The sequence below is a fragment of the Rhinatrema bivittatum genome, chromosome 11, assembly GCF_901001135.1.
Source record: "Rhinatrema bivittatum chromosome 11, aRhiBiv1.1, whole genome shotgun sequence".
Taxonomy (NCBI): domain Eukaryota; kingdom Metazoa; phylum Chordata; class Amphibia; order Gymnophiona; family Rhinatrematidae; genus Rhinatrema; species Rhinatrema bivittatum.
This window is the reverse complement of record NC_042625.1, coordinates 7,443,054-7,466,047: the sequence shown is the minus strand read 5'-3', so window position 1 is coordinate 7,466,047 and position 22,994 is coordinate 7,443,054. Positions and strand designations below refer to the sequence as shown.

Genomic DNA, 22,994 nt, shown 5'->3' with positions numbered 1-22,994 from the left:
ACCCCTCAGCGCTCCATCTCCTATAAATCTCTCCTATACGCACACCGCCAAGCCATACAAAATACCAAACGTGATTACTACTCCTCCAAAATCCACCAATACACCTTCAACCCCAAAGCCCTTTTCTCCTATGTAGCAACCCTCACCAACCCACTTTCCCCTAACACTATTGAAGAAGACACCAGCACAAAATGCGAAGAACTTGCTCGTTTCTTCCACAATAAAATAGCCAACATACTCCTCCTATTCCCCCCCACAACCTCCCTAACTCCCCACCTCCCTACAACCCACCATAATCCCTCCCCTCTCGACTCCATAGAACTTACCACACCTAAGGAAATTGAGGCTATCATTAAAAAATCCAAGCCCGCATCTCATCCTTCTGACACTATACCCCCTAAAAATCTCATCTCCATCCCCAATACCATTGCGTCACCGCTAGTTGACCTAATCAACTGCTCCCTTTCCACAGGTTCCATCCCTGACCCTCTTAAACATGCGATAGTCAAACCCCTGCTCAAGAAGCCCTCCCTAGACCCCAAAGACCCAACCAACTACCGACCCATCTCCAATCTCCCTTTCATCTCAAAAATCATGGAGAAGGTAGGTAACACACAGCTCATGACATTCCTTGAGGACCACAACATACTCCACACAGCAGAGTTCGGTTTTCGCAAAAACTTGAGCACCGAAACTCTCCTATCCCTCACAGACCTTCTCCTCACCGGCCTCGACCAAGGTCATAACTTCCTTATTGCTTTCCTCGACATCTCCGCCGCCTTCGACACCATAAGCCACGACCTCCTCATTGCCCGCTTAACCGACATCGGCATTTCTGGCACTGCACTTCTATGGTTCAAATCCTAACAGATGCTTCTCTGTTAAACTTGGCTCCTCAGAATCCTCACACTTCACCCTCTCCCATGGTGTACCCCAGGGCTCTTCCCTTTCCTCTACACTATTTAACATATACCTCCTCCTCCTCTGTCATTTAACGGACCTTGGACTCAAATTCTATATCTACGCAGATGACGTCCAAATCGTCATCCCCATCCGCGATTCACTTGCTACCACTCTAAGCTTCTAGGAGAAATGCCTTTCCTCTATCAACACCTTACTCACATCTATGCAACTTGCCCTCAACTCTGCTAAAACTGAACTACTCCTTATACATAGCCACCAAACCGTTAAGCTGGCCACACCCACAGACCCTCTGACCACATCCCTCCTCTCGCAACCATCTGTATGGAATTTAGGCATCCTAATCGACCCACATCTGAACCTCAAAAACCACATCACCTCTGTTATTAAGGGAGGTTTTTACAAGCTCATGGTCCTAAAAAAGCTCAAGCCACTTCTCCACACCCACGACCTCAAAACTGTTATTCATGCCACATTAACATCTAAGCTAGATTACTGCAATTCCCTGTATCTTGGCCTTCCTTCCTCCACCATCAGACCCCTCCAGATACTGCAAAATGCCACAGCAAGGATCATTAATAACACACGCAAATCTGATCATATTACCCCCATCCTTAAAAACCTACACTGGCTCCCCATCTCCTCCCGCATCTTGTTCAAAACCCTCACCATTTTGAGTCCGTAGAGAGACTCAACCTCTCTAGCACATTCCCCGATCCTGATTCAATGCCACTCATCCCTCCCCCTCCTCGCTCTTCCTTTTTCCCCATCCTCCTCGCTCTTCCTTTCCCCCGTCCTTCAACCAGATCTTCTCAATCCACCTTTCAGCCGGAGCTTCTCAACCCTCTCCTTCCTCATGGCCACCCGATTCCCCTGGGCCCCACCACGCCCTTTCTATTCCGCTTACGCACAGCAATATATATATATATCAGTCGCCTTAAAAGCCCGATGCGTCACCAAGTGAAATCTGAAGAAAACGATCCGCAGGAACCCCCAGAATCGGTGTCTGTGTCATCCCCCTGTCCACCCCCTGCTGCCCCCGTTGGTGAAACAGGCCGCGAAACCATCCTCTGCGGGGAGAGGGAGGGCGGAGAATTCCTGTGGTTCGCCGCGATCGGTGCCACGGGGGGGGGGGGGCGGGGGCAGAGCCAAGATGGCGGGTTTTCCCGCAATTTTCGGTAGCCGTTTGGGAAGGGGAGAGGAGCCCTCCGACGCAGCCGTGAGGAGCAAAAAACCAAGAACACTTTTTTTTTTTTTTTTTTTAACCTCGGAGCTGTCCCTCACAGAGTTCTGAAGCGGCCCGGTTGGGGTGAGTGAGCCAGGCTCCCCGGTATCACTCCAGCTGGGCTGAAAGTAAGCAGGGTCCTCGACCCTTAGCCTCAGCAGTCCACTCAACCAGGGGGGCTGGCCCCCTCAGGACCTGACAACCCTCTGGGAGGACAGACCGGCAAACTTCCTTCTCCTTACCTAGATTTATTTTTTTTTTGTAAAAGAAAACTTAATTGATAGAAAGAAGTCCCACAGAACCTAACTACCAATCTATGTCCCAACATTATTATTATTATTTTTTAAATAAATCAGGCTGTGGGTCATGCACCCGCACCATCTGCTGGAGACAGAGTAATACTGGCAGGCTGTGGGTGGCACCCTGGTATTTATGCAGAGCCTGACAAGTTTTGCTCTGTCTTCATCTGCTGGTGCGGAGGCAAAACCCAGGAGTCTGGACTGATCCGGTACGACAGGGAACTGGCTATGTTTGAATATCTACCTCCGCATTTTAAGGATTGGGTGGCCTGCTCTCTTGTTGCCTACACACATCAGCATACTCTGCAGTCACTTACTTGGATCCATTCCTGCTCCATCATCAAGGAAGCAAAGCATGAATCCCCCACGTAGGTCTTCCCTTCGCTCTACAAAAGAAACAATAGTTCCCTTAAGAATGGAAAAGAAGCCAAAGCAGCAACAAATAAAAATAAGGATTCAACAACCCAAGAGTAAGGAATTTCACACAATTACAGCATTAATCTTAACACTCATGCGCAGAACAAGACAATATGAGTAGCATGATCATTTCAGAGAACACTAGTTTCCACTGCTAAAAAACACAAAAGCTGCTTACCTGTAACATGTGTTCTCAGAGGACAGCGGGATGCAAGTCCTCACAGGTGGGCAATGTTTGACTCAGCTTGGCTGATGAAGATTTCAATACTTCTAGCAGATTTACATGTGCACATTGCATGGGGGCCCCCCTTAGTTCTTAATGAAACATGTAGGAATCAACTCCAAGGAGAGGCAGGTAACAGAAGACAAGCAGTATTTTAAACCCTCCAGATGGGGAGGACGTCTGGAGGAACACACAAAAACAGGCAGCCTGGAAACATAATAAAGCATCCTAAGGGGGGTGAGATGTACTCCAGGTCAAACAGACTCAGGAGGACAAATTGACCAAATCTACTTTCATGCTGGGAATCTAATCAAAGATGAATCTGGGGACTGAACTCCATGTCACAATGTGGCACATCTCTTGCATGGTGGCTGATCTCAGGTGGGCCATAGAGATTGCCATAGCCAACACTGAGCCTTGACATGTTCATCCAGTCAGACATACTTGGGCATAACAGATCAAAATGCTTCTGCTATCCAATATAAAAAAGAAAAAAAGTCTATGTAGCAATAGCAATTCCAAGTTTGCTGAGGTCAAAAAACAAAAAGCTGGGTGGTCTTTGTAACAGCTTCAGTCTGCTAGACATTTTATAAACAGTCGGTCCACGTGAAATTCACAAGATCACAACGGTTTACAAATTAACATAGAAATGCTAAGTAGTAGTAATAGTAGTTGCCCCAGATGAATGGCTAAAGCTGTTTTGCTATCTTAACAGTGCAAAGGGTTTCACCTGCGTCAATATGTTTCCTGGGGAAAAATGTTGGAATAATTGGTTCCTGTTTATACCCAGATCAGTCCAGAGGCACTGCTACATAAATCGAATGTGCCACCTGCAGTCCCTCTGTATTTCTCTGTCTCCAGCAGATGGTAGAGGTGCAAACTTGCAGTCTGACAAATTTTAGTGAGGGGGAAAAAAAAAAAAAAAAAAGAGAAGATTTCAGATTCTACTTTTTGCTTCCTGAGGTGATAGGCACCTTCGTGGGCCATCCCTCAGGTGGAGCTGGGTGACCGGAAGGTTGGTAACCTCTACCTGTTTGTAGCCCTTTGGTGCCAGAGGCCTTGATTAACCAGGGGAATGGCTCCCTTGTGGCCTCAGAAGCCTCCTCCTGCTTGCTGTTGTCCCTATAAAGGGAAGTGCTCTTGCTTTAAGTTAAAAAAAAAAAAAAAAGCACTAAACGATTAGAAACAGGAAAGCCGGAGCTTCAGTTGAGAGGCAGTGCGACGGCAGGGCACTTTCAGCAGTGGGGTCTGGGTTTTCTGTGCGTCGTTCACCACAGCATGGCAGCATGGCTTGACTGCTTGAGGGGTGCCTCCCAACTGTGTGTGCGGCCGCTCTCCCCTCAGGAGTTTTTCTTTTGGCGGCCGCATGGAAATGCCGCCATAAGCACGCATAGCAGCCTGCAAGGTTTGTGGCTGCCTCAATTCCCACTCCCTTTGCACTGGCACTTCCTCTGGCACTTTGGGAGCCTGGAGGATCTCAAGCTCATTGGGGGCTGCGGCTGGGGTTCCAGGGGGACCAGATATGTGAGCAGTGATCCGTAGGCCTTAGGGAAGCCGGTGATTCCGCTCCGCTCTCCCGTGTCTCTGGTACCTACAGAGGATCAGCATGGAGGAGGGGAGTCTGAAGGTAGCTTGTCAGATCATGGCCATGCAGATACGGAGGATTTTTCCCTGGAGTTTGCATTCCTCATGCATAAGGCCTTTCTGGCAAGAAAGGGAGCAGGAGGGAAGCGTCCTGGTAAGAAGGTTCCCGGTCACTTGGCCACGAAGCAGGTGGTGGGATCTTCTGCGGCGGCTGGGTCTCAGCCGCACGGGGGTTGAGAAGGACCCCAGGAATTGATTTGGGGGGGGGGGGAAGAGACAGGACTCCGATGATATGCAGGAGGATGCTGCAGACATTCTGCTAGTGGACCCGGATGTGGCCGCTGATCCGGACCCAAATACCGATTCTGACAGGAATGTGGATGAACTGGATCTGGAAGAGCTCCCTGTGACGGAGGGGGATGACCCCAGAGTAATCCGTCTCTTCAAGGAAGAGTTACGGCCCCTCATTCCCCAAGTTCTGGAGGAACTAGGGGTAATGGAGCCCTGGATTAATCGGATAGCAAAGGAGTGAACCCAGTTCTGGATGGCCTGCGTGGGCCCCCTAGCGCTTTCCCACTACCTAAGAAGATCCGTAAGCTGATAAAGCGGGAGTGGGACTTCCAGAAGGAGGCTTGAAGGTTGGTCGCATGAAGGCGAAGCTATATTAGTTGAATGAAGAGATTCTGGATCTTCTACGGGTCCCAAAGGTGGATGCGGCTGTGTCTGCCGTGACTAAGATGACGATCCCAGTTGGGGGGGGGGGGGGGGGGGGGTGGCTGCCGCTCTGAAGAAAGTTCAGGACCGCAGTTGAAGCGGATGTTTGAAGTCTCTGCTTAAGCCTGAAGGTGGCAATCCGTGACAGCATGATGCAGAGGGCCTGTTCATGCTGGGTCCAGAAGGCTCAGAAACAGACTTCGTCTGGGGCGTTTAGTGCCATTCAGTCTGCATGGCTGGAACAGTGGCTTATGTGGTGGATGCGCTCTATGACTTGCTTCATAGTGCAGCCAGGAGCATGGTTTCTGCAGTGGCGGCCCGTAGGCTTTTATTGTTGAATAATTGGTCGGTGGATGGATGGTCCAAATCTCCTTTAAGGGGAAGCTCTTGTTTGGGCAAGACTTGGATCAGTTGATGAAGACTTTGGGGGAGTCCAAAGGAAATAGGCTGCCGGAAGATAAAAAAGTGGCAAGAAGGTTACCCGCCTCTGTCCCATTTTCAGGATTAGAGGCGGTTTCATTCCAGCAAGAATTCCTCTGCGCCAGGACCAAAGCAGAATCTTGGCAGGCAGGCAGTAGTCCTTTCGAGGGTTCCGCAGGTCTGCCAGAGACTGTGCCAGTCAGGAAACCAGTGGAGGAAAGTCGCCCCAGTGATACCAGATGCACCCCTTTCCCCATGGAACTGGTAGGGGGCAGGGCTGTCCCTCTTTTACAGGGAATGAGCCAAGATTACCATGGATCAGTGGGTGCTGGAGGTGCTAAGAGAGGGTTACGCATTAGAATTTTCGTGCCCGGTCAGGGAGGCCTTCCTAGAGTCCCACTGTGTCTCTCGAAGCAAATGGGAGGCAGTTTAGGGGACTGTACAAAGGTTACTATTGCTGGATGCCATAGTTCCGGTCCCCTGACCCTGTTCGGCCAACGGGAGGTACTCCATTTATTTCGTGGTTCCCAAGAAGGACGGCTCCTTTCAGCCCATTCTGGACTTGCAGAAGGTGAATCTATCCTTGTGGGTTCCACATTTTCAGATGGAGACATTCCACACAGTGATAGCAGCTGTTCGCAAGGAGAGTTTTTGGCATCTTTTGACCTGACAGAGGCCTACCTCCATATTCCCATTCAAAGAGGTCTTCAGAAGTTTCTTCGGTTCATGTTGCTGGGACAGCATTTTCAGTTTCGAGCCCTTCACTTCGTTTTAGCCACGGCGCCATGCACTTTCACAAAAGTGATGGTGGCCTTACGGCAGGAGGGGGTCTTGGTTCACCCATATCTGGACATTTGGCTCATCCAAGCAAAGAAAAGAGGAGTGTAGTCGCTCCATTCAGCGTGTGATATTCTGGTTGCATTCTCTGGGTTGGGTGATAAACATGGCAAAGAGTCATCTGGTGCCGACCCAACTTTTGGAGTATCTGGGAACGCGATTTGATATTCAGACAGGCAGGGTTTATCTGAATGCGGACAGAGTATGAAAGTTGCACGTGCACGTGCAGCGTCTGCTCCAGCTGCCGAGGCCAAAGGTCTGTGATTATCTCCAGGATCTGGGCTCTATCGCTTCCACATTGGACTTGGTTCCATGGGCCTTTGCTCACATGCATCCATTGCAGAGGGTGCGATTGTCCAGATGGAATCCGGTGTCAGAAGTTTCATATACCCTTGCCTTTTCAGGGAGAATCCAGAATCAGTCTCATGTGGTGGCTCTCTGTTCCAGTTTGGAGAAGGGAGGCCCCAGATTGGGTAGAAGTGATAACAGACGCCAGTCACAAGGGTTGGGGGGTGCTTTGTCAGGGGCGGTTTGTGCAAGGGCTCTGGTCATCAACAGAGATGGCCTGGTTATCAATCGCCTGGAGACAATGGCAGTACACAGAGCCCTGGAGGCCTTTCTGCCCTTGGTGAAGGGTCGCATGGTGAGAATCTTCTCGGACAATGCGACAACGGTGGCTTACATCAATCGTCAGGGAGGTATGAAAAGTCAGGTGGTGGCTCAGGAGGCTCAACAGTTGTTCGCTTGAGCGGCATCTCTCGTAGCAGGAGTGGACAATGTGCAAAAGGACATCCTCAGCAGGCAGCAGTTAGATCCGGGAGAATGGGAATTATCCCTGGAGGCCTGGGATTGCCTGTGTGCCAGGTGGTGGGGGTTCCCCATTTGGATCTAATGGCAATGAGAGCCAATGCAAAGGTGCCGAGGATTTACAGTCGCAGGAGGGAAGTCAGGGCAGAAGGGCTAGATGCTCTAATTTGCCCGTGGCCAATGGGGATCCTCCTATATGTGGCCTCTGGTCTGTCACATATAGCGACGCATAGAGGTGCATCCAGGATGGTGGTTCTGGTGGCACCAGAAAGGCCGTGGCGGCCGTGGTTCACAGATCTGATGGGTCTCATGATAGACAGTCCTCTCCGATTGGTTCGCCTGGCAAGGTTGCATCAGCAAGGTCCCATATTTTCCAATCGGGAGAATCGCTTTTGTCTCGCAGCTTGGCTTTTGAGAGGCGGCTGCGCTTAAAAGGATTATGTGGAGATTGTCATTTCCATGTTGCTCCAGGCTACACGTCCTATATCTATGGCTTACATTCGGGTCTGGAATGTGTTTGATACTTGGTGACTTCAGCAGCATCTGGATCCCTGTATGCGAGTGTTCCGCACATTCTGGACTTCTGGCAGCCAAGGGCTGTTGAAAGGTCTGGCTTACAATTTGCTCCGAGTTCAGGTGGCCGTCCTGGATTGCCTTAGGGGCAGGGCAGGTCCTTAGCTTCCCATCCGGATGTGGTGCATTTTCTCAGAGGAGTCAGGGATTTATGGCCTCCAATTAGGATGTTGTGTCCAAACTACAATCTCAATCTGGTCCTTTGGGTATTCTGTGAGGCCCCCTTTGAGCCCTTAAAGGGAGCGTTATTGAAGGTTCTGATGAAGAAGGCTGTTTTTCTGGTAGCCTTATGTTGATCCACGCAGACTTCGGAGCTGCAAGCTTTACCTTGTAGGGATCCTTTTCTCTGAAAGGAGTCAGACAGGGTGACTTTGCAGATGGTACAGTCCTTTTTGCCAAAGGTGGTTTCCTCTTTTCATTTGAATCAGATGGTGGAGCTCCCAGCTTTGCTGGACTGGTCTAAGGCGTCTCCTCCAGAGAGGGAGCTGCATCTTTTGGATTTACACTGGACCCCAGTTGCATTACCTGAAGGTTACAAATTTCTTTCGACATTCAGACCACATCTTTGTACCTTTGGAGGGGATGAACAAAGGGGCTAAGGCTTCAAAAGCTATTTCTTCCACTTATATTTGTAAGGGTTGCCCAGTGTCCGTAGGCTTGAGAGTACATTCTACAAGAGCACAGATGGCATCCTGGGCGGAGTGTCAGGTGGTTTCTCCGCTGGAAATATGTAGTGCAGCGGCATGGTCAACGCTTAATACCAAGCATTACCATAAGAACATAAGAAATTGCCATGTTGGGTCAGACCAAGGGTCCATCAAGCCCAGCATCCTGTTTCAAACAGAGGCCAAACCAGGCCACAAGAACCTGGCAATTACCCAAACATTAAGAAGATCCCATGCTACTGATGCAATTAATAGCAGTGGCTATTCCCTAAGTAAACTTGACTAATAGCAGTTAATGGACTTTTCCTGCAAGAACTTCTCCAAACCTTTTTTGAACCCAGCTACACTAACCACATCCTCTGGCAACAAATTCCAGAGCTTAATTGTGCGCCGAGTGAAAAAATTCTCTCAGATTAGTCTTAAATTTGCTACTTGCTAATTTCATGGAATGCCCCCTAGTCCTTCTATTATCCGTAAGTGTAAATAACGGGTTCATATCTACTCGTTCCAGACCTCTCATTACCTTAAAAGACCTCTATCGTATCCCCCCTCATCAGTCTCTTCTCCAAGCTGAACAGCCCTAACCTCCAGCCTTTCCTCAAAGGGGAGCAGTTTCATCCCCTTTATCATTTTGGTCACCCTTCTCTGTACCTGCTCCATCGCAACTATATCTTTTTTGAGATGCGGCAACCAGAATTGTACACAGTATTCAAGGTGTGGTCTCACCATGGAGCAACACAGAGACATTATGACATTTTCCATTTTATTAACCATTCCCTTCCTAATAATTCCTAACATTGTTTGCTTTTTTGACTGCTGCAGCACACTGAGCTGATAATTTTAAAGTATTAGCCACTATGATGCCTAGATCTTTTTCCTGGGTGGTTGTTCCTAATATGGAACCTAACATCGTGTAACTACAGCAAGGGTTATTTTTCCCTATGTGAAACACATTAAATTTCATCTGCCATTTGGATGCCCAATCTTCCAGTCTTGCATGCCCGTCAACAGGTGATCAAGTGAGAGCCACCACCGCATGCTGGTGATGGTAGACTCGGGAAGTGGTAAGGGCGCCCGAAACACCTCCAATACCGGCTTCCAACGGGCTAACAAAGCTTTATGCAAAGGACGCATATGCGCAAACTTCCAGGGGACCAGATCTATAGTGGAAGCCATAGAGCCCAGTACTTGGAGGTAGTCCCAGGCCATGGGTATCGGGAGAGATAAGAGATGCCGCACCTGCATCATGAGCTTGAGCACCCGGGCAGGGAGAACTTGGACATGCGAGTGTCTAACTGAGCTCCCAGAAATTCTAGAACTTGAGAGGGCATGAGGTTGCTCTTGGAGTAGTTGACTATCCACCCAAGGGAGGAGAGCACCGACACGACTGACTGCCGTCGTACAGAGCTTCTCAGACTTCGCACGGATGAGCCAGTCATCCAGGTAGGGATGGACTAGGACTCCCTCTCGCCGGAGGAAAGCCACCACCACTACCATCACCTTGGTGAACGTGCGAGGCATAGTGGCAAGCCCGAACAGAAGAGCTTGAAAATGGAAGTGCTGGCCCAATATGTCGCAGTGAAGAAACCTCTGGTGTTCCTTGCGAATCGGGATGTGTAGGTAAGCTTTTGTGGGATTGAGCGAGGCCAGGAACTCGCTGGAGCAAACCGCCGCTATGACCACCCTCAGGGTCTCCATCCGAAAATGGGGAACCTTGAGCGCCTGGTTGACTCTCTTGAGGGCCAGAATTGGTCGGAAGGAGCCGTCCTTTTTGGGGACGACAAAGTAAATGGAATACTGGCCGGATCCCTGTTCCTTTGGGGGAACAGGGACTATGGCCTCCAGCTCCAGGAGCCTGTCGAGAGTCAGACACACCGCTGGTCGTTTTCGACTGCCGCACAGAGAGATCAGGTGGCAGTCCGGAAGGTCCCGAGCAAATTCTAACGCGTAGCCGCGTCCGATCACATCGAAGACCCACTGATCCGTAGTGATTTTGGACCATTCCTCGAGAAAAAGGGACAGACGTCCACCTAAGGCGTGAGCGGAGGAATGGGCCAGCCGCATCTCATTGTGAGGACTTCATGGTGGATCCGTGGGGGTTGCCATCCCGGAACGGTCAACATCTGCGAAAGGAATGACACCATGCCTGCGATCTAGTGGGGGTAGTCCGTGGAAGGACCCCCGCGGTTTGTTGTACCTGCGCTGACCCCTGAAACGAGAGGAAAAAAGGATTTGGACTGTTTAGGGAGGTCCTCAGGCAGCTTATGAACCTTGTTGTCACCTAAGGATTTAATAAGCTGTTCCAGGTCTTCCCAACAAGCAACTTACCCTTGAAGGGGAGAGTGTCCAACTGCGACTTGGAAGAGGAGTCCGCCGCCCAGTTCCGCAGCCAGAGGAGTCGTCTGGCAGAGACCACGGAGACCATAGCCCTGGCCTGTACCTGAAGGAGATCATAAAGGGCATCAGCTCCATACGCAATCGCACCTTCGAGCCGTTCTGCTTGTTCGGCCTCTGCAGATGGGAGATTCTGGGTGCTGAATAATTGTTGAACCCACCTGAGGCTTGCCCGCTGCATGAGACTGCTACAAACCGTCGCCCAGACTCTTAAGGCCAGCACCTCGAAGATTCTCTTGAGATGGAGCTCCAACTTGCTATCTTGAAGATCCTTTAAGGCTGTCGCCCCCACCACCGGAATTGGTGGTGCGTTTGGTGACCGCAGACACCGAAGCATCAACCTTGGGGACCTTAAGCATTTCGAGAGCCTGGTTCAGCAGAGGATATAGCTTATTCATCGCCCTGCCCACTCGGAGCCCAGACTTGGGGGACTCCCATTCCCGGAGGAGCAGCTGCATAAGCATAGGATGGAACGGGAAGGTACAAGGCAGAGCCCTCAGCGCCGCTAGGTTCGGGTCGACGGTACAGGAGGTGGAGGCAGTGGTAGGTTCTTCCGAAGGAACCTCGATCCAGAGTTCATCCAGAACAAAGGGAATAAGTGGATCAAGCTCTCCACGTTTAAATAATCTCAAGACCTGTGTGTCATCGCTCTCCACGGGTAGATTTACAAGCGACAGATTTGGGTCCATATCTGGATCTGGCAGCGGAGCGGACTGAGGAGGGTCAGGTGGGTCTGGTCCCCCGGGCACTGTCCTGATCCTAGTAGCACCCTGCGAGTCTGGAGCACCAGAGCCCTGGCCACAGACCAAGCGAGGAATTTTCGCCGGGGGAGGGCCCAGGGTGGGGTCCCCCTGTTCCTCCAGGCTTGCCAAAAAAGACCTGTGTAAAAGGAGCACAAACTCAGGAGAAAAAGGGTGGTGCGCTCTGCCGGGCACCTGAGGGGGAGGGGCCCCCATGGGGAGGGTCAGAACCTGCACCAGGAAAGCCCATGGGACTTAAGTCAGGCGGCGAATGAACTAAATCCGGCTCCCCTCCCCCCTGAGGCTAGAGTCTGTTGCGAGGTCCGGGCACAAGATAGCCGCCGTTCCCGCAATTTTTTGCGAGGAGGACGGCCCGGACGCACACTTCCCGATCCGTCCTCGAGTCGATTTGAGGTGCCACAGAAGGTCCCTCCCCTCTGGGCAAGCAGACCAAGTAGAGGCCGTCATGGGAGAGCCGTGAGGTAGGCTCCCCGCAGGCGATACAAAAAGCTGACCTCTGCATCGGGCAAAAATTTAAGCCACAAGGGAATCAGCTGTGCCTGTCTGCTCTGAAGTTCGGGAGCCAATGGGCAGCTCCGAGCCCCTTCTTTCCCTGCCGGTCGGCACTCACCCGTGAGAATAGTCTTTTTCCTCTTTGAAAGTCTAATATATATATATTTTTTTTTTTTTCTTTTGAAAGGAGCTTCTTAAATAGCTTTTATGTTTGTCACAGCAGAGGAATTAAAACATCTCTGCAACTGGACCTGAGGCATAGCACATCCCTGAGTTCACAGAGGGGGAGTGACTGGACCACCAGTATCACCCCTAGGCAGGAAAATTGAGAGGCCACCGGGAATAAGAGACCTAGGCTGATTACTCAAGGGGAAAATCCCCCCTAGGACTCCACAAGAGCTAAGAGACAGAAACTGTCTCCTGTGAAAATAACACACACTGTTCATGTATCTGTTTTTGTTAGATAATACTTGCTTGACCCAGAGAAGACAAGGAGGAAACTTCACAAGAGAAGGAAATAAAGAAATTTCACTAAGGAGAGGGAACCGCAGGTTCATCTGGAGCCAGAGAAATACTGAGGGTCGCAGGGTGAGTACTGTCCTCATATAGGTTTCCTTTTCAATTTTTCTCTGGCTCCATCTGCTGGACAGGAGGCTCAACCCACTGTCTGGACTGATCTGGGTACGTACAGGGAATCCAAATTATCTCTATCAACTGAAAAACGGATTGTTAATACCACAAAAAACGTACTTTGAAATGCCTGTATGCCAATGCCAGAAATCTAAGTAGTAAGATTTATTTATTTTTCTATACCGATGTTCATCGGACATATCACACCGGTTTACAGTGTAACAGGAGTCTATTAATGTAGACTAGGGGTGTGCATTCGTTTTTGCCGTATTGGCGATCCGCAACGTATATTGCTCTATTCGTAGTATTCGTGGGGAAGTGAAATGTATCGCAATTCCCCACGAATACACGAATCTTCGCCGAATTATACGGCCACCTAAATAAAAATTTAAACAAACCCCCCACCCTCCTGAACCCTCCCAAGACTAATCAAAACTCCCTGGTGGTCCAGCGGAGGGTCCGGGAGCCATCCCCTGCACTCACACCCTCTGTGCCGGTTTCATCATGGAGCCGATAGCCTTTGTCACAGGGGCTAACGGTGCCATCTTGTGCTCCTACCATGTGACAGGGGCTGACCAATGGCACCGGTAGCCCTGTGACAAAGGCTATCGGCGCCATGATGAAACCGGCACAGAGGGTGTGAGAGCGCAGGGGATGGCTCCCGCACTCCCCGCTGGACCACCAGGGAGTTTTGTAAGTCTTTGGGGGGTCAGGAGAGTGGGGGGTTGTAGTTAATTTTAATTTTAGCTGGGACACGAATAGAAATCGCCGTATTAACGCATCAGGGCGCCATACGGCCGAATGCAACTTATCTGCTCCCCGACTAATTCGAATCACGAATGCAATGTATGGCGTCCCTCTGCACATCCCTAATGTAGACTTCTTGTTTTACATTGAAACATTGTAACATTTTAGATTGAACTTTGTAACATTTTGCATCGTACTTTATAAAAAATTGCATTGAATTTTATAAAATATTGCATTGAACTTTATAACATTTTGCATTGAAACTTTGTAGCATGCGTATCAATTGGTCTGTGGGGAGTAAAATTAGAGGTAGAGAAAATCATTAAAACTTAGCATCAAGTGTAGTAAGAAAGCTTGGGTTTTTGGGGTTGATCACAATATGTGGTTATGCGGTTCTGTGGTGGGCAGTGAGGGGGGGGAGGGGCACCTCTTCATGTGTTGGGTGGTAGTTGGATATGCTTTTTTTGAAGAGCCCATGTTTTAAGGTTCTTTTTGAATGATTGGGTTGTGGGGTTGACCCTGAGTTGGGGTGGTAGACTGCTCCAGAGTGTTGGGCCTGCCACTGTTAGGGATCGTTCCCTTGTTGAGGTTAGGTGGGCCATTTTTGGTGATGGTGTAGGAATGAGCCCAGTGTTCGTGGATCGGAGTGTTCTCTGAGTAGATTGAAAGTGATGGGCAGATGGGAGAGTTAGAGTGTATAACAGTGAATGAAGAGGTAGACATAATTGGCATCACAGAGACCTGGTGGAAGGAGGATAACCAATGGGACAGTGCTATATCAGGGTACAAATTATATCGCAATGATAGGGAGGATCAACTTGATAGGGGTGTGACACTATACATAGACAGTTATCACTATACTTGGACACAAATGACATACTCTATCCCTCACAATTTGGTTTTAGACATAATTTTAGCACTGAAACTTTACTTCTCTCTCTGATACAGTTTTAAGAGGAATGGATAACGGGCAATCATTTATTTATTTATTAGTTTTTATATACCAGTGTTCAATTTGGAATATCACATCAGTTTACACTGTAACTGTGTTCAAGAAGTAGGGACTTCCTGTTTTAATTATAACATCAATATAGTCTTATTTAGCATTGTAAATAATTCTTATTTAACATTGTAACTTTACATTTTATTAAATTCTTACTCTTAGATTAAACCTGAAAGTGACGGCAGTACATCCTTCAGAGAGTCTTGTTATTGTGACTAACATTAATTCTTGGAAAGGATGTTGTATGGATTATTTATGACAATACTTCTTGATGAGCATCTTGTCGTATAATAATGTGAATATTGAGTTGTAACTTATATGTCCTTACCTAGTGTCTTTTCGTATGGTAGCATCGGAAGTGGGTATTAGGTGGTTGTTATGAAAGCTTTTTGGAGAAGCCAAGTTTTAAGTTTTGTTTTGAAGGTTTGCGTTGTTGTTTCTAGCCTTAGATGTAATGGTAAGTTATTCCAGAGAATAACTTACCATTACTAGATCTTTTGGCAGCGTTCGATACTGTAAACCATGTGATTATACTTCAAAGACTTTCAGAAATAGGTCCAACATAGAATACGTTAAAATGGTTCACATCCTACCTGAACAATCGGTTTTATCAAGTACAAATTAATAATATCTCATCTGATAAAATAAAACTTAATACTGGAGTCCCCCAAGGATCAGCTTTATCAGCTTCGTTATTCAACATCTATATGTTGCCATTGTGCCATCTATTATATGGACTAGGGTTAACCTACTTCCTATACATGGACGATATCCAAATTTTGTTACCAATCCAAGACACAATTGAAAAAGCTTATGAAACTATGGCAATGTATCTTAAAGTGATTAAGCAATTACTCACACAAATTAAGTTAGTACTGAACATTGACAAAACCGAAATCATTCTTTTAAGAAAGGAAAATTTCCCCCAGAAGTTCAAGTTTAATAACAATTCAAGATAACACCACCTTTACATTGGCAGAACAAATTAGGGATTTAGGAGTCATAATTGATACAGAACTGTGCTTTAAAAAACACATAGCAACTAAAGTAAGAGAAGGTTATGCTAAATTAATGATACTGAAACGCCTCAAACTCTTACTATCGCAAAATGATTTTCGCATAGTCCTGCAAATATTAATCTTTGCAAACACTGACTACTGTAATACCCTTTTAGGCCTCTCAGCTTCTTCCATTCGCCCTTTACAAGTCTTGCAAAATGCTGCGGCAAGAATCTTAACAAGAAAGAAGGACCACATCTCCCCTATCCTAATAGAATTACATTGGCTACCCATTGAATCACGGGTTAAATTCAAAACACTATGCATTCTACACAAACTCATATATTGAGAGCAAGTAGACTGGCTAAATACAGATAGACTGCACGTTCCTCAAAAAAATTTGCGATCTGCCAATAAGGTCCTTCTTTCATTACCTTCAGTCCAGTCAGCACATCTGAATCAAGTTAGGGAGAGAGCTGTGTCTCTGGTAGGACCAAAACTCTGGAACACATTGCCGATGAATCTGAGACTTGAAAAAGAAAATTATTACTTACCTGCTAATTTTCGTTCCTGTAGTACCATGGATCAGTCCAGACTGTGGGTTATGTCCCCAATCCAGCAGATGGAGTCAGCCCAAAGCTTCGAGGGGGCGTCACCATAAGTACTACTACCCCCTCTGCAGGAGTTCAGTATCGAGAATATCAAAGCCCGAGTAAACAGAAAACCCCTGAATTGGATCAAGTTTAAACAAGACGGCAACAATGAGCCGCTGAATTTAGAACAGAGAGAACTGTACCATATCCCACCAACGGATGGGAGGTCACAACTCGTGTCGACCCCCAAGAAAAACAGTCACAGACAGTGAAACGGGGAACACGTGAAAGAACATAGTAGAAGAAGGAGAAGAAGACACTACCATATAACAGGCAGCCGAGCAGGAGTAGAACCCAAATGCGGTGGGCGTCTGGACTGATCCATGGTACTACAGGAACGAAAATTAGCAGGTAAGTAATAATTTTCTTTTCCCTGTACGTACCTGGATCAGTCCAGACCGTGGGATGTACCCAAGCTTCCCTAACCCGGGTGGGATTCTGCGAGGCCTGCTCGTAGAACCTGTTCGCCAAAGTGTCCATGGACGAACGAAGTGAGGTGTAGCCTGTAGTGTCTCGAGAACGTGTGTAACGATTTCCAGGTGGCCGCTCTACAGATTTCTTGCGAAGATACCGATCGACTCTCCGCCCAGGAGGCCGCCTGAGAGCGTGTAGAATGCGCCACAATACCGGGTGGAGGAGTCCGCCCTGTCCCGATGTAGGAAGCGGCAATGCCGGCCTTCAGCCATCTGGCAATAGTCGTCTTCGAGGCCTGGGATCCCTTCCGGGGACCAGACCAAAGGACGAAGAGATGGTCAGAAGTCCGAAAGTCATTCGTAGCCTCCAGGTAGACCCGCAGAGTGCGCTTGACGTCGAGGAGACGAAGAGCCCGCGGCTCAGACGAAGAGAAAGAAGGCAATTCCACCGTCTGATTCACATGGAAGGCGGACACCACCTTCGGGAGGAAGGAAGGCACCGTACGAAGTGAAACGCCCGAATCGGAGAACCGGAGATAAGGTTCCCGGCAGGACAGAGCCTGCAGCTCCGAAATACGCCGAGCGGAGCATATAGCCACCAGGAACACCGCCTTGAGAGTGAGGTCCTTGATCGTCGCACTCCTCAGTGGTTCAAAAGGAGGTCCCGACATGGAACGTAGTACCAGATTGAGGCTCCAAGAGGGACAAGGATCCCGCAATGGGGGCCGCAAGTGCTTGACACCCTTGAGAAAACGGCCGATGTCCGGGTGCTGTAACAGAGATCCTCCTCCCCGCAGGAGGGAGCCAAGAGCGGCCACTTGAACTCGAAGTGAGTTGTAAGCGAGCCCCTTTTCCACTCCCGCCTGTAGGAACTGGAGAATCTGCGGGACAGACGCCTCCGTGGGTCTTGTGTTCCGGTCGGTACACCACAGTTCGAACACCTTCCAGACTCGCACATAGGCCACCGACGTCGAAGTCTTCCGAGACCGCAGCAGCGTTGACACTACCGCCTCCGGGTACCCCCGTCGGCAGAGGCGGCGCCTCTCAAAAGCCAGGCCGCAAGACAGAAGAGTTCTGCCTGGTCGAAAAATACCGGTCCCTGGTGCAGGAGGCGGGGAAGATGTCCCAGCCGGATGGGTCCGTCGATTACCAGGTGGAGGAGATCCGCAAACCAAGGTCGTCTTGGCCACTCTGGCGCGACGAAGATCACAGGCCCCTGATGAACCTCTATCCGTCGGAGTAGTCTTCCCACCAACGGCCAAGGGGGAAACGCGTATAGGAGCAGATCGGCCGGCCACGGGAGCGCGAGAGCATCTACGCCCTCCGCCCCCCGTTCTCTCCGGCGACTGAAGAAGCGAGGCGCTTTGGTGTTCTGGACGGACGCCATGAGATCCAGGTGGGGGGAGCCCCACCGCCGGACGAGCAGTTGCATGGCCGTGTCGGAGAGAGACCACTCTCCGGGATCCAGCCGCTGGCGACTGAGGAAGTCCACCTGGACGTTGTCCACGCCCGCGATGTGCGAGGCCGCCAGGCGGCGCAGATGCCGCTCCGCCCACTGCATCAGAATCGCTGCCTCGAGCGCGACCTGCGGACTGCGAGTGCCGCCCTGACGGTTGATGTAGGCTACCGTAGTCGCGTTGTCCGATAAGATTCTGACTTCCCGATTTCGAAGGAGCGGCAGGAAATGGAGAAGCGCCAATCTGACCGCTCTGGTCTCCAGACGATTGATGGACCACTTTGATTCCTCCGCGGACCACATCCCCTGCGTGGCGCTTCGGTCGCAGACGGCTCCCCAGCCTACGAGACTGGCGTCGGTGGTCACCACCACCCAATTTGGTAGGTCGAGGGACACGCCGCGAGCCAGATTCTCCGGGACCATCCACCAGGCCAAGCTGTTTCTGGCAAACTGGGGCAGCGGAAGTATCACTTGGTAGACCTGCGAGAGTGGTTTCCAACGGGATAGAAGCGCTCTTTGTAGAGGGCGGAGGTGCGCAAATGCCCAAGGCACCATGTCGATGGTGGAGCCCATCACCCCCAGGAGCTGAAGATAGTTCCAGGAGGAGGGAGCTGGTAATGCAGAGAATCGCTGTATGTGTTCCCGTAGGGCGTGCGCCTTGTCCTGCCGTAGAAAAACCGCGCCCAGACGGGTGTTGAAGGTCGCCCCCAAGAAATCCAAGCGCTGCGAGGGCACGAGGGAGCTCTTGGAGAAGTTCACCACCCATCCCAGGGACTGCAGAAACTGTATCACCCTGGCTACTGCCGCCTGTCCCTGTGGAAAAGACTTCGCTCGTATGAGCCAATCGTCCAAGTAAGGATGTACTAGAATCCCTTCCTTCCGGAGGGCAGCCGCCACAACTACCATGATCTTGGTAAAGGTGCGCGGGGCCATTGCTAATCCGAACGGAAGCGCCACAAACTGGAAATGCTGATCCAGGATCTTGAACCGTAGCAGACAATGATGCTCCTGGCGAATGGGAATGTGAAGGTAGGCCTCCGTCAGGTCCAAGGAGGCCAGAAACTCCCCTCGATGTACCGCCGCGATCACCGAACGTAGTGTTTCCATGCGGAACCGGACCACCCGAAGGGATCTGTTGACTTCTTTCAAGTCCAGGATGGGACGGAAGGAACCGTCTTTCTTCGGTACGACGAAATAGATGGAATAATGGCCCAAGCCCACCTCTCCGGAGGGTACGGGCGTAATGGCGCCTATCTCCCACAGTCTGTCCAGGGTCAGCTGCACCGCCCTTCGCTTGATGGCCGAGCCGCAGGGAGAGAAGATGAACCGTCCCTTCGGAGGGCGGGCAAATTCCAACGCGTAGCCGTGTCCTATGGTGTCCAAAACGCACTGATCCGAGGTGATCCGTGCCCACTCCTCGTAAAAGAACGCCAGCCGTCCCCCGATCTTGGGAACGGCGGAGTGGGCGAGCTGAACATCATTGAGAGGATTTGGGCGAGGGCTGTCCCACCGTGGAAGCGGCCCGCGCTGGGCGGCGCCCGCGAAAGGAACGGGACCAGGGCTGAGCCCTGGAGGGAGGAGGCCGGGATACCGCTGGCCTGTAACTCCTGTAGCGTCTTTGCGCCCTGGCTCTGGTCCGGGAGGACGAGAACGCCCTGGTGGAGCGATATCTGTCTTCCGGCAGGCGATGGACCGCGTTTTCCCCCAGCGACTTGATTATCTGGTCCAGCTCCTCTCCGAACAGGAACTTACCCCTGAAAGGCAGGGAACCCAGGCTCGACTTGGAGGACGTGTCCGCCGCCCAGTTGCGGAGCCATAGGAGTCGACGCGCCGCCACTACCGAGGCCATGGAGCGGGCGAGGACCCTGAATAGATCGTAGGAGGCATCAGCCCCGTATGCCACTGCGGCTTCGAGTCGGTCCGCCTGGGCGGCCTCCTCGGGAGGCAGCACCTGAGAAGTGAGCAGTAGCTGTACCCAGAGAAGACTAGCCCGCTGGGCAAGAGAGCTACACATCGCCGCCCGCAGTCCCACTGCGGAGACCTCGAAGACCCGCTTGAGGAATACTTCCAACTTGCGATCCTGCGTATCCCGCAGCGCCGCTCCACCCGTCACCGGAATGGTCGTCCTCTTCGTGACCGCCGTCACTGCGGAGTCCACCCTGGGTACCTTGATGAGATCCAGAAAATCTTCCGGCAGCAGGTACAGCCTCTCCATGGCTCTGCTGCCCTTTAGCGCAGCTTCCGGGGAATCCCATTCCCTAGTAAGAAGTTGCAGGAACGACTCGTGGATGGGAAATGCCCGCGCCCGCGGGCGCAGCGCCGCCAGGACCAGGTCCCCCTTCTTCGAAGAAGTAACGACAGCGGGCGCAACGGGAGCTGGCGGGTCCGGCGGGGGATCGAGGTCCAACCCCTGAATGATTTGTGGGATTAGGTCATCCAGCTCTTCCCGCTGGAAGAGGCGCAGCGTGCGTGGATCCTCTCCCTCTGAAGTAGAATCCCCTTGTCCCGAAACGGCAGGGTCCGATCCCGGGGAAACTGGGTCCCAGCCAGCCCCCCCCCGAACCCACAGGGAGCCGGACGTGTGCGGGGAGCTGTGGGGCCCCCACGCCCCCCGGAGGGGGGGGGCCGAGGAGAGGGACGAAGGTCGCGGTAGTTTGGGGGGCGGAGGCCCCGTGGGAGCTGCCAGCTCCTGCAGGTACACTGTGTGCATCAGACGAATAAATTCTGGGGAGAACCCCGGCCTACTCGGGGGAATCTCCGCGGGGGGGGTTCCCGGAGGGCCCTGCTCCTGTGAGTCCAGCTCCGGATCTTCCTCTGGCAGCAAGTTCGGGGGAGAGTCCCCTGAAGCCTCCTCATCCCCCAGCGCTGTCCGATCTCCCTTGCGGTGCAGCGCATGCAAAATGGCCGCCGTTCCCGCCAGGAATGGGGGAGGGGCCGGCCCACGCCGCCCGGGCAAGGCTAGCACCGCTGGAAAACGAGTGCGGGGCCCGGACGTGCCTTCCCCCCCTGGGAGGCACCTAGCACAGATGCCCTCCCTGGAAATGTGCGAACCGGGCTCGCCGCAGGCCGAGCAACGCGACGGCCGCGGCATAGCAGGCGCTCAGAAAAACCACCCCCGGTAGCTAAAATCACTCGGTGAGCCTCGGGGCGGAAGGGGGGGGGCCGCGAAACGGCGCGCCGCTGCGGGGGGGCCCGGACGGCCTGCACAACCCGCCGAGAAAAACAAGCGGCGCCGCGGGGGGGCCTGTCCTGGCCTCGCAACCCGCTGAGATCACTCACCCTGCTCCCTGCAGCCCACGAGGCGCGTGCAAGATGGCCGCGGGAGCGAGGGAAATCGCTGGAAGGCCGGGCACACCGGCAGTCTCAATCAGCAAGCTGAAAATAAAACTACAGCCCAGAAAACCAAGAAAAACGACTTACCCCGGCAAGAACACAGGCTCGCGCTGAGGAAACAAAGGAGACAGAGAGGCAGCACAAGGAAGGAGCCCCGCCTCCCCAATTAATCAATTAACTATCTTTTTTTTTTTTTTAAATACAACTTGATCCAAGACAAGACAGAGACAGAGAAGAAAGTTCCAACCAAGGGAAAACAGAGTAGGTTATAGGAAATCGGGAGCAAGCCCAGATTCCCCTACTCGCATCTGCTGGAGTCAGAAGATACTGAACTCCTGCAGAGGGGGTAGTAGTACTTATGGTGACGCCCCCTCGAAGCTTTGGGCTGACTCCATCTGCTGGATTGGGGACATAACCCACGATCTGGACTGATCCAGGTACGTACAGGGAACTGATTTTAAAAAGTTTAAGCGCGATCTAAAAACCTGGCTTTTCAACAAAGTATATATGGTGTGAATTAGAGATAATTTATTTCTTACGTTTATGCTTTTTAAGGCCTTTTATATTCAATATTAGTGTTTATTTTAGTGATTATTGATGTTCCTAGCAGCTATTTTATTCTAATATTAATGATATTTTAGGGTTTAAGTGTCTGATTTTATATTTTTAGTTATTTAAAATTGTTATTCCTTTAAAGTTTTTGGGTTTTTTTTTATTGTATTTGCTATTTTATTTACTTTTATGATTTGTAAACCATTACGATGGCTTGTCTTAGTGACAGTATAAAAAACTTGATAAATAAAAAAAATAAATATGTGCAGAAGGGTAGAGAGTCCAACAGGATAAAGATCATACAAGAGACTAAATGCTCAGTAGAATCTATATGGGTAGAAGTCCCATGTATGTTGGGTAAGAGTATAGTGATGACTAAATTACTGACCACCTGACCAAAATGATCAGACAGATGATGAAATGCTAAGAGAAATCAGGGAAGCTAACCAATATGGCAGTGCATTAATAATGGGAGATTTCAATTATCCCAATATTGACTGGGTAAATTTAACATCAGGACATGCTAGAGACAAAGTTCCTGGATGGAATAAACGACTGCTTCATGGAGCAATTGGTTCAGGAACCAACATGAGAGGAAACTATAGACCAGCAAGCCTGACTTCAGTGCCAGGAAAAATAGTGGAAACTATTCTAAAGATCAAAAATCACAGAGCATATAGAAAGACATGGTTTCATAGAACAGTCAGCATGGATTACCCCAAAGGAAGTCTTGCCTCACAAATCTGATTCTTTTTTTTTGAAGGGGTTAATAAACATGTAGATAAAGGTGAACCAGTAGATACAGCGTATATGTTCCTCGATTTCTTCTTTTTCTCTCCTTCAACAATGGCTCCTAACAGGAAGGGCGAGGTGAGGA

The 22,994-nt window shown here is 50.5% G+C and overlaps 1 protein-coding gene across 15 annotated transcripts in view; it reads right to left on the bottom strand.

Moving 5' to 3' along the window:
• MORC2 (MORC family CW-type zinc finger 2) overlaps positions 1 to 22,994 on the bottom strand; it is a 418,351-nt gene that overhangs the window by 304,992 nt on the left and 90,365 nt on the right. For all 15 annotated transcript variants that reach the window (XR_003859131.1, XM_029619027.1, XM_029619026.1 and 12 more), the window contains one exon: positions 2,763 to 2,831. Coding sequence is in view for 14 of the 15 variants with exons in the window: in XM_029619027.1 (XP_029474887.1) it covers positions 2,763 to 2,831 (69 nt within the window). In the remaining variant the exon portion in view is untranslated. The remainder of the gene's footprint in view (positions 1 to 2,762; positions 2,832 to 22,994) is intronic.